The sequence below is a fragment of the Carassius gibelio genome, chromosome A7, assembly GCF_023724105.1.
Source record: "Carassius gibelio isolate Cgi1373 ecotype wild population from Czech Republic chromosome A7, carGib1.2-hapl.c, whole genome shotgun sequence".
Taxonomy (NCBI): Eukaryota; Metazoa; Chordata; class Actinopteri; order Cypriniformes; family Cyprinidae; genus Carassius; species Carassius gibelio.
The window spans coordinates 23,597,868-23,610,458 of NC_068377.1; the positions used below are offsets into that span (position 1 = coordinate 23,597,868).

The 12,591-nt window shown below is 36.7% G+C and overlaps 1 protein-coding gene across 1 annotated transcript; it reads left to right on the forward strand.

The window, feature by feature from the left end:
• Nucleotides 1–9,772: 9,772 nt before the first annotated feature.
• ctrb.3 (chymotrypsinogen B, tandem duplicate 3) lies at nucleotides 9,773–11,992 on the forward strand. Its single transcript, XM_052601736.1, has 7 exons — nucleotides 9,773–9,930; nucleotides 10,274–10,377; nucleotides 10,470–10,549; nucleotides 10,631–10,715; nucleotides 11,023–11,203; nucleotides 11,454–11,587; nucleotides 11,679–11,992. Exons 1-7 carry the CDS (start codon nucleotides 9,879–9,881, stop codon nucleotides 11,838–11,840), a joined length of 798 nt encoding a protein of 265 aa, XP_052457696.1. The 5' UTR covers nucleotides 9,773–9,878; the 3' UTR covers nucleotides 11,841–11,992.
• Nucleotides 11,993–12,591: the final 599 nt, after the last annotated feature.

A 12,591-nucleotide genomic window follows, 5' to 3' on the forward strand; every position in this document is an offset into this window, starting at 1 on the left:
TTTTTTTTCATCCCTACAAAAGATAACGCTTCCTCCTTCTGGTTGCTTTAAATCAGCTTAAAGTCTTTCATCTGTGAATTTCATTTAAATGTATGCATTTAACAGAAACTAAAACTGCATTGAAATTAATAATTTGATCAGTTCATGCATTTCCTGGGAGTCAAACCCTTAACCTTGACATTGCTAGCACCTTGCTGTACTGTTGGAGCTACAGGAATACTACCAATAAAGACTGAATGCTGCAGATTAACAGACAGAAAATAGCTGTAATACTGTGAAATAATTTCTTAGGAAAACTGTTATGTGAAGACTGATAACTTGCATTCAGTTCTCTTTAATTTTTTGTTGTGTAACATAAATTTATCAAAAGTCATCGTGTTTACTGCAATAATCCTGATGTGATTGGTTGTATTTTTAAACACACTGATAAAGCTGTTTTCTCAGTTTCAAGGCCTGTGTGTTCACATCTGCACTGATTCCCAGGTACGGTAAACCTCTTCACTTAGCATATTCCCTACAAGTACATTAGTGCAGCTGTATGTACTGTAAATGTACATAATCACAAGAGTTACATAACTTGCATTCTGCAACCAATATATACTGGATATCAAATATTATGATATTTAATTAAGAGAGAAAAGGGGCTTGGTATAATTTTTTATTCATTAGTCATTTTCTATTATTATTATTTTTATTTAAATGTATTTGTTTGGTGCTTGTTATAATTCAGAGATTTAAATGGAATGGAAAGCAGTAGGAAATAATTTTAAGGAATCCAAAATTACTAGTATTGCTTTGAAAAGTTGAAATGGAGATTGGAGAGACTGTGAATACCGTAATTGTCTCCTTTTTTTTTTCAATGTTTTTAGATTTATTAGATTAACAGTTAAATGTGTTAAATGGTTTCACTGTGCTTTTATATTCATAAGTGCGTAATGAAAAAAATACTGTTTTGCACACTACTGGCACTTCCTGACATTTTAATTTCATTGAAAAGTATTGTTTCCACCACCATTTCTTGTTTGCATATTCAAAAATATTAAAAATTATCTCGTAATATTATTTAATGCAATTGTATTTTTCTGTGTCAATTATTTTATTTAACATATAGATAAACACATTATTATAACTGAACCTAAAGATCAAATGTAAGAATTTGAATGAAAGTAAATGAAAAATGAAACACACACACACACACACACACACACACACACACACATATATATATATATATATATATATATATATATATATATATACATATTATTATGTTGCTGCCCTATGATAAACTTCTTTAAATTACTTTTATTACTTTTATTCCACATCAATCTACACTACATACACCATACTGACAAAGAAAAAACAGAATTGTCACAACTTAAAGGGGGGGTGAAATGCTATTTCATGCATACTGAGTTTTTTACACTGTTAAAGAGTTGGATTCCCATGCTAAACATGGACAAAGTTTCAAAAATTAAGTTGTACATCTGAAGGAGTATTTTTGTTCCCAAAATACTCCTTCCGGTTTGTCACAAGTTTCGGAAAGTTTTTTTTCGAGTATGGCTCTGTGTGACGTTAGATGGAGCGGAATTTCCTTATATGGGTCCTGACGCACGTCTGCCGGAAGAGCGCGCGCTCCCGTATAGCGAGGCTGAGCAGCACAGACATTTCACTGATCAGAGCGATTCACTGATCAGAGCGAGAGCGTTGCGAAAAGTCACAAAAGAAGTATGTTTTTGGTTGCCAGGGCAAGACAACCATGCACAGATTACCCAAAAAAAACAGCATTAAGGGACCAGTGGATGGAGTTTATTTTTACAGAGCATCAACGGAGTTGTGCAAGTGTTTTTGTTTGTTCCCTGCATGCCAGAGACCCGGGTTCGAGCCCCGCTCGGAGCGAGTCGTTGCTGCTGCTGCTTTCGTTCACTTTCAGCCTCTGGATCTGATTCTGGATCATAAATAAATGGATGAATCTGACTGTAAGCCATGGTTTGTTTTGGATGATGGGTTTTCCCTCACGGTAATGTCACAGCTTCCACATGCTCTCAACGCAAAAGCCTATTCGCGCTTGTGATTCTTTAGCTCCGCCCACACATCACGCCTCCAGTCGGCCGTGTTTTTCCGGGAAAAATCGGCACAGACTATCTTTCTCTTATGAATATAATAAAACTAAAGACTTTTTGGATTTATGAAGGATGCAGTGCTACTCTATAGGTACTCAAGATTAACAGGATATTGAGTGAAAACGAGCATTTCACCCCCCCTTTAAATTTATTAAAAATAAACAACTGAAATCAGTACATTGCAAAATAATATTACTAAATATTTAGTTGAAGCACCTTTACAGTCTCAGGTCTGTTTTTGTTTGATGCAACAAATTTTGCTCATCGGCATTTGGCGATTATCTGCCATTCTTCTTCTCATCTCTTCACCTCTCAAGCTCTGTCATGTTAGATGGGGGCAGATGCACATTTTCAGGTTTCTCCAGAAATATTTGATTGGGTTCAAGCTCAGGCTGTGCCTGGGCCACTCAAGGACATTCACACAGTTGTCTATAATCCACTCTTTCTGTGTGCTTAGCCTCACTGTCCTGTTGGAAGATGAATCTTCTGCCTAGTTTGAGATTCTGAATGCTCTAGACTGAAAGTGTTCCTTCTACTCTGACGAGTCCTTCTGTCCCTGGCACTGAAAAACAGTCCCACAGCATGAGGCTGCTTCCAGCACACTTTACTTTTGAGATGGTACTGTGCAGCTGATGAGCAGAGCTGGTTTCCTTCAGACATGATGCTTACAAGTAAGGTTCATCAGACCAAATAATCTTGTTTCTCAGAGTCCTCTTCAGGAATTTGAGCTGTGTCAAAACACTATGGTGAATGTCTTCTGCGTGACCGCGCTCTGAATCAAATGTTTAATCAGCCCAGTGGAAAGACAAGACGTCAAAGGCCGGTGACGTTATTGAAAAGGAAGCTTAAAGATATGTGCAGCAGTACCAGCGTCAGCCTTCTGTCATTTCAGCAAGCAGTCTGTGTGTTGTCAGTCTCAATCTGTGTTGTGAGTCTTATTTACCTTTATTTGTCTTCCACAACCCCGTAAAGAAGCTCCACTATGCCGAAAGCTCAGTCTAAAACAAAACATTATGGAGAAACCGAGTCACGTTTTAGATTGTTTGTTCCCCCCTGCCCATGCTACATCACAGGTGGTGATTAACACACTCTCGAGGGGGCCGACTGCCCGCATTGCAAGCGTCTTCCACTGCGTTTGCTTCACTCTCGGAAGGCTCCCTTCACTGGCGTTCTTTGCTGTGCTGGTCCCGCTTCTGGCGACGTGGAGCGGTGGCTTCATTCATGGGGTTTGTAGTTAGATCTGCTGGAAGGAATGGAGACAGGCAAGTCCCTATCTTCTTCCTCACCCACCAGATCTGCCCAATCTCTGGGTTTGGAAGCCCACACTGCGGCTACTTCCTAATGGGGTGAAAGCTCGGCCCTTCCCCTGTCTTCCTCTGAGGAGATTGATGTGGAGAGCATCTATGAGGTCTTGCTCTCGCCCCCAGTGCGGTAGACCAATTAAATATCGATTGGCCCGCTGACAGTCAGAAAGAGCCGCAACAAAGCAAGTTGGATGAATGCTTCCTGTGGTCAAGGCCAACACCTCCATGCCGGATCCTGCCATACACCTCCTTTCTTGGCCCACCTCTTCATTCCTGCTTCCAACTATTATGGAAATCTGGCAGGGTTGAGTGAGCGTGGTTACAAGGCGATGTCCCAGGTTAAGGAGACACTATCCAGCAATCTGTCCCCAGGCGCGACATTGTCCCTGAAGGCTCCAGTACTGCCCTACAAGCTGCTGCATACAACATCAGCCCTGGTAGGCAAGGGGTACACGGCAGCAGGTCAAGCCGGTGCGTGTCTGCACACAATGTGGTCTCCATCAGACATGGCATATCATGTGTTGACATGGCATAACCATCATGTGTTAGTGTGCACCGACAACACATCAGTGGTCTCTTATGTCAACCACCAAGGAGGTCTGCGACCCTTGAATAAGCTGGCGAACCAGATCCTTGTGTGGTCCCATGACAAACTCCTCTCACTCAGAGCAGTATTTATTCCTGGGTATCTCAATATGGGAGCAGAGGTAGTCCCATAGAGACAGGGGCCGAGGCCCGGGGAATGGATTCTTCACCCCGAGGTGGTGAAGCAGATATGGAGAGTTTTTGTCCAGGCTTAGGTGGACCTTTTTTTGTGACTCAGGAGACATCCCAACGTCCCCTCTGGTTCTCTCCAGTTCATCAGGAGACATTGCAATGTCCCCTCTGGTTCTCTCTAGTTCATTCAGCTCCTCTGGGACTGAACGCTATGGTACAGACTTGCTCGAGGCTTCGTCTGTACTCTTTTGCCTGGCAAGAGTACGCTGGGACGGGGTTCGGTTGTTATTAGTAGCCCCGTTCTGGCTGGGCCGAGTATGGTTCTCCAATCTGATCTCACTCCACGAGGAACCATGGTTACATGTAACCTGAGACATTTGGCCACACCACCATAAGGACTGGATAGGCGCCAGGTCCGTGCACAGACCTTTTGAGGGGCATGTGCTGAAACTGAAAAAGGGCACCCCCTCTTTTTTTTATATCAATTATATATACTCTTTTTTAGCTATTCTGTTTGGTTTCATAAGCTAATTTTTATTATTTGGTTAACATTATTATGAATGTAATTGAGAAGAGGGGAAGGTGAGCAATGAGTCAAGTATTTTTGACAAACTTTTTTGAAATATAATTTAAGTAATTATGTCCAACTCAATTCCAGATTATAAGAAAGTATAGCCATACCGTTACTATAACATATCCAACATGTATCCGCCTACCTGGCAAAAATTTGATACTGTGGTGGACCAGGGATGTTGGTTTCTTGAAGTTCTTTATTCACTACACTTTCCATTAAATAAGCCAGCAGTGAAAAAATAAATAAAAATAGTGTGAAAAGTACAGTTGCAGTGAAAAGCATTTCTGAAGGATCACGTGACACTGAAGAGTACTGAACTGGAGTAATGATGCTGAAAATTCAGCTTTGATCACAAAAATAAATTTCATTTTAAAATATATTCTAATAGAAAACCGTTATTTAAAATTGTAAAAATATTACACTATATTACTGTTTTTGCTGTATTTTGGATCAAATAAACGAATCCTTGGAATGAATCATGAATTACATTCTGCATGATAAAATATAAAGATTTCACAGTGATCTTCTGTAAAAAAAAAAATTGTTACTACTACATTACTGTAGTAAAACCATGTTTTACTACATTTTATACAGAGAGTATACGGAGAGTATACCATAACATGATTAGCCTAAATGTTAATAAATTAACTGTATCAGCAATCATAAATCAAATAAAGAAATTTCTTAGAAATATAGTTATCTAGGTGACGAGGATCACTCGTCGCTTTGTGTAAGTTCCAGTACGAAACAGTGCGGGGGCGCACCTGTTATGATTTTCCGATGGTAAATCGCATTACATTTTCATCTACAGGTAACAAACTAGTTTTTGTAGCTATATAGACGGAGCGCTCAGTTTTTCCTGTGGTAAAAACAATTTGGCCAAAATCGCATTTTATAAAAGATGAAATGCTACTGTATGCACAGGCTATTTAAGTGTTGTGTATTGGCTATGACTAGATGGCAAATGCTAGCCCTCTCTCTCAGGCGACGTCCCACATGTCTCAGTCAGTCAGACAGACATCCAATAAATAAAATATGAGCCTTTATAGACATAGTGTTTAGTAGTACTTATTCAAACAACAAGATATTTATTTACCCTAAACTGTTCAGCTCAGCTGTTGTCTACTGTGCGGCTGCTGTGGAACTTCAGTTGATTCAATGAATATAGAGGGGGCGGAGTTATCAGCTTACTGACAGCTTGAGGATCGAATTGGATTTACACAAGCTCGTTTTAAGAACTTTAATTTGCTAAATATTTGTAAAACAGACATACAGACGTAAAGGGTGACCAATAGCATTAAAAAAAAAAAAAAAAAAACACCACCAAAAAAAGGGCACTTCGGAGTGTAAGGGCAGAAAAGATTTTATAACATAAAACTAACAGTTTTTTTGGCTTGACATATGTGTGGCTTGACACACTACAGGCAGTTCTTTTGACCTCAGTGCTTGGTATTTGCTCTGATATGCCTTATCAGCTGTTAGACCTTTTATTAAAACGTGTGTACCTTTCCAAATCATACCCAAATCATACCCTCAATTGAATTTGCCACAGGTTATCCTGACTTAAAGTGTAGTAACATCGACAAACAAAATTAATACTCCTGAGCTAAATTTCATCTTTCCCAGATATGCAATTGATCAATTTAATTTTTTACTTTTTTAATTTTTTAATAAATCTGCAAAGATGTTGAAAGATGTTGGCTTGTTTTCTTTACAAATGTGGTATATGGAGTGTAGATTGTTGTGGTAAAAAAAAAAAAAAAAACTAATTTAAAAAAGTTTAACATAAGGTAGCAACAAAACAAAACGTGAAAAAAAATGAAAGGGTAGGAAAACATTTGCAATGCACTGTATATATATATATATATATATATATATATATAAATATATATATATATATATATATATATATTGTACTATAAATATTTATGTATGTATGTATATTAGCTCAATGTCATAGAGCCCACCTTTCTTTTTGTACAGTAAGTATACATTACATACATAAATGTTTTTTTTTTTTTGCAGTTCATTAATTCATTAACTCCAGATGTGCTAGACATAATTGCCTGCTTTATATCACTATTATTTTATTTTCAAATTTCAAAGTTATTTTCAAAAATAATTTTAGGATTGATTTGAAGTTATTAATATTATGCAAAAAGATTAAATCACTCAAACAAATTGAATGTCCATTGTCCACTTTAATTCTTTTAAAATGTAAATTTTTACTACACAAGAACAATCAGGGAGTTTTGTTTTCTCAAAATAAAACTTAATTGATAAACATGAGCTGGTGATGCTTCCCCAAGACACGATACCAACCAGAGTCCAGACTCCATACTTCTCACAGACCAGAGGACCACCAGAATCACCCTGAAACACACAAAAGTAAGTCAGATCTGTACAATCTTCAAGAACTTTGAGAACAAAAAGAGAGGTAAACTGCGAAATCAATAGAAATTTACCAAGCACAGATCATCAGATCAGTGATGTTGGTTCCCCAGTAACGCTTGCAGTCGTCATTGGTCAGCAGTGGCAGAGCAGCCTGCTGGAGCAGGGCAGGGGTATCAGGAGCTGAAAAGGGTAGATTGGAAGGTATATTTTGAAATGTTTCAACAGAAGATAATTCAGGAATAAAATCTACCATTATATCTGGTCAGGCCCCATCCAGAGGTCACACACTTCAGGCAACCAGGGAAGGAAACACGTGAGTGTTGATCTGAGCAGGAGTGGCCAGCTTGATCAGGAGGATGTCATTGTTGATGGTGAAGCTGTTGTAGTTAGGGTGCTTGAAAACCTTTGTGAAGAGGATTCAGACACATAAGCATTCTCTGCAGTAATCTCAGTGGTTTAGGTCAAGTCAAGTACGTTTGTATAGCACTTTTCATGATACAAATTGTTGGATAGCAACTTTACAGAAAATTACGCTTCAACAATATATCTAGTAGTAGCTTATCAGTAGTAACTGTCAGTTAATGTACATATGGCAGGATTGTACAGAAAAATAAATTAGGCTTGAAACAGGAAATATTAAAGGTGTACACACCTTGCAAATAGTCATGGTGTGAGTGGGCTGTGCATTGGAGGAATGATCATGCTTACCCAGGATGACACGGTGAGAGGTCCTAATAATAATATTTTAATTTTTACTTCCAGAATTGCACAGAAGAGACCTACTTTTAAATGATAGTTTGTAAATAATACTGATACTAATATTAATACTAATATAAATAGGCCCTACTACTACTAGTACTACTACTACTACTACTACTAATAATAATAATAATAATAATAATTATTATTATTATTATTATTATTATTATTATTATTATTATTATTATTACAGTGAATTCTTTAAAACGTTTTACCTGACATTGCAGTGAGCAGCAGTTACAACCCACCACTCACTGATCAGAGAGCCACTGCGGAAGTGGAAGCCAGTTGTGACACACACAAACATGTGACCCTGGAGCACAAAACCAGCTGGACCAAAAGTCTCTGGGGTATATTTGTAGCAATAGCCAAAAATGCATTGTATGAGTCAAAATTATAGATTTTTCTTTAATTTCAAAAATGTGTCACAATTATAGATTTTTCTTTAATGCCAAAAATGTGTGTGTGTCTGACCTTCCCATTAAATAATTTGCAACAAACATGAGTCATTCTTGAAATTTGCTGACATTTTTACCTTGACTTTTCACTTATATAATGATATAACTTATGACTTAAGATATTAAATATTCCAGAAACCCCATATATAGATCATGTCTCCTTTATTTCGTATAACACTTTTTTTAAAATGATATATGATTATTATTTTATTATTATTATTATTGTATCATATTGCAATGTTAAGAAGACATAAAACTAAATACATCTATATTATATATCTATTTTTAAATAATATTATAGTTCAAACTTTAGATCACTTGTCTTAGAGCATAACATTTTGTAAGAATGTGTGCATATAAATAGGTGCAAGAATAAGAAAACAGTAAAGTCATGCATCATGATTAGTAAAAATCAAGATGCTTTTCAACTGTATTTAAAGCTTTAGCATTTTATTTTTAGAAAATGTTTTAGAATGACACATGCAGTATGTACTATGTGAACATGGCACCTTCTCACACTTCTTATCTCAACCTCTTACATATACTGTAGCATTGCATTATATATGAAGTATTTCATGTTTCATTTCAATAATTTTACCAAAGTTAAAAATACGACAGACATTTCATGGGTAAAGGAGAAATAGCCAAGTTTAAGTGAAGATGCATTAGCATTTGCTTATCAGCAATATCTTAGTGTTGTCAAATTAGATTTTGCATGTTACCCAAACAAATTTGACCTCTAATTGAATAAAATGTTTTTTGTTTGTTTGTTTTTTAAATGTTATTCCAAATAGTAAAATTTAGGAAACATTTTGTTTTTACAAAGATATATTATGTGCCCAGCAAGAGTTAATTATATATATTTTTTTTTTACAGTTATAAGTAAAAGGTGTTTTTTAAAGGAATTTTTTATTAAAAATTATGATGTTATGGTGATGCTTTTGCAAAACAAAAATATTAACCTAACCTTAATGACAGTACAAGAAAACTAAAAACTCTTCTCAAAATATCTTCTTTTGTGTTGCACAGGAATAAGAAGTCATACAGGTGAATCAACACAAGGATGAGTATATGATTTACTCATGAATATATTTATTAAAACTTTTACAATGCAGATTTTTTTTAATGTAATTAATTTAATTTGAACAATTCAGTGAAAGATTAGCTGGCTAACATATTCAGTCATTTGTTTAATTTTATTTATTTATTTTTTTACCATAGCATCAAATAAGATTATCAAATAATTTAACACTAAAACGTTTCAAAAACAACATTTTAAAATCAATCAAACAAGATTTCAATAACATATTCATGAAGTATTGCCCAGTTTATAAAGAATGCAATGTACTATGTATGTTTAACATGACAATGTTCATATACAGTGGTGTGACATCCTGGGATTATGCACAGGTGACGCCCAGCTGATGCAGACTCTCTGGGTTAATTTTTGACCATAACGTCAGGTTGTCATGCCCTCATTGGTATGAGTGAAATCATGGTTTGGTGTTAAATAGGTCTTTCTGCTGTCAATAATTCTGTCTACTGCACAATGTCTTTCCTGTGGCTGCTGTCCTGCGTTGCCTTTGTTAGTGCAGCCTATGGTGAGAAAGTGTTTTCCCCCCTTCAGGGTTTTTTTTTTTTTTAAGTTCTCTCTGTTTTTCAAGGGTCATGGTCATAGTTGCTGAAAAGATCAGCATTGCTAGTCTCCACTGTCAAATATATATATATATATATATATATATATATATATATATATATATATATATATATATATATATATATATATATATATATATATATATATATATATATATATATATATATATATATATATATATATATATATATATATATATTGGCCCTGGTCAATTGGACTGTACTATGAAATTTCATTATTTATCTTCTTGCATCTCTTCTTAATCCCTTTGCACTTCTTTTCTTCAGGCTGTGGCATTCCTAGCATTCCTCCTGTTGTCAGTGGCTATGCCCGCATTGTGAATGGTGAGGAGGCGGTCCCTCACTCCTGGCCCTGGCAGGTCTCTCTGCAGGTACAGTGTTAGTGTTATAGTAATACTTAAACCTACTTTTTCTGATTTCAGTTATGTTGCTTGAAAATGACCTCACATCTTTTAAATGACAGGACTTCACTGGCTTCCACTTCTGCGGTGGCTCTCTGATTAATGAGAACTGGGTTGTGACTGCTGCCCACTGCAGTGTGAGGTGAGGCAGTTAAATCATTGTGTTAACTGCATAAATGCTGGGATAGACATGGATTTATTCACCTCTGTGATTTATCTCCAGAACTAGTCACCGTGTGATCCTGGGAGAGCATAACAAGGGAAGCGGCAACACTCAGGAGGACACGCAGACTATGAAAGTGTCAAAAGTGAGGCTCAAGAACTTCAATCCTATTCCTCAACAATACAAACAACAATAAAAAACTGTCACTGGGGCAATAGCCTTTCAAAAAGATCTTAATTATGTACATTTTAGGAAGCTATACATACTTTTAAAGTATTCACATGTACCTTCAAGGCCCTATTATGTTTCTTTTAGAGGTAAATAAGGTATTGCCCCAGTGACAGCTTTATACCTTTTTCTGAGAGTGTATTAAACATCTGTGTTTCTCGTCATTGTAATTAATGCTTTTTCTGCATTTTGGCACAACATTTATGAGTCAATCTCAATTCCAGGTTTTCACCCACCCTCAGTGGAACTCTAACACCATCGAAAATGACATTGCCTTGATCAAGCTGACTGCCCCCGTCTCACTGAATGCCCATGTGTCCCCCGTTTGTCTCGCTGAGACTTCAGATGAATTTGCCCCTGGCATGACCTGTGTAACTTCTGGCTGGGGAGTGACCAGATACAATGGTTGGTTATCTGACTAACATATGACCACAGTCCATAATACATACTTGCTCTTGGTTGTAGATCAATAGATATTTAATTTTTTTTCCTTCAATCCGTTTTGCTGTCTCTTTTGAACAGTTTAATGTGTCTTTGTTGAATAAAAGTAATAATTACTTTGGCAAAAAACAAAACTTAATGGTATTTTACATATATTTGCAATAGCTGATATGTTTTACAATTGCTTCTTTATTCTCTCTCTCTCTCCATGTAGCTCTGTTCACCCCTAATGAGCTTCAGCAGGTTGCTTTGCCTCTGTTGTCAAACGAGGACTGTAAGAACTACTGGGGAAGCAACATCCATGACACAATGATTTGTGCAGGTGCTGCTGGTGCCTCCTCTTGCATGGTAAGACTATTGGCCCGTCCTCGCTTCTTCTCTTCCTCTCTTCCTCTCTAATGTTCTCCCCTAACTGTCTTATGTCCTTCTGTCTGTTTAGGGTGACTCTGGTGGTCCCCTGGTGTGTCAGAAGAGTGATGTCTGGACTCTGGTGGGTATCGTGTCCTGGGGAAGCAGCCGCTGTGACACCAGTATTCCTGGTGTGTACGCCCGGGTCACTGAGCTCCGCAGCTGGGTGGATGAGATTCTGGCTTCCAACTAAAGAAACAAAATGAGTAGATATTCCTCGACATCACTGCTCAAAACTGAACAGCAGTGGTTTCACCACAGTTAAGGGGTAATGCTAAAACCAGCCTAATTGTGGACAGCTATGAGATGCTTGTTGTATATAGTTCAATAAATATATACAACATATGTCATGTTATTGTGGATTTTTAAATCAACGTTTGTCGAGTTTGGTTAGTACAGACAGATAATGCAAAAAAAAAAAAAAAACTACAGTGTAATAGATACATTTTTAGTAATTTATTTCTCCAGGTACATAATAACATGTATTTTGTTTGTAATGCGCATCTATGACAGAGGAGGGCGCTAAAGAATCACACAAACTAACAACTGGTATATTTTTGGCAGATCAGGCTACTTATATTCATCTATACAATCTCTGTTTTCTAGTATGCAAACATTGTCAAAAACAGTTAAATGCTTTTAATTGCCAGAGTCAATCCATTCTTAATGAATTGAATGTTTTTGCCAATGGAGTTTATACTCAAAGATTTCAAATTAATATCAAAATGAGCATGGGCTTTATTATAATAGTAAATGTAATTCCCTGATATTATGTGGTAATTTCATACAAAAATCCAACTGAAAGTTGTTTTTGTCTATGCATATTTTGGTGCGTTGACAGCTTCTCACAGGCTCAAACCTTGCAGCCCTTCAGTCTATTAAATAGGAGGTAAAACATCATATAAGGGGTCTCCATGGCAACATCCTGATCTTCCTTGAGACAT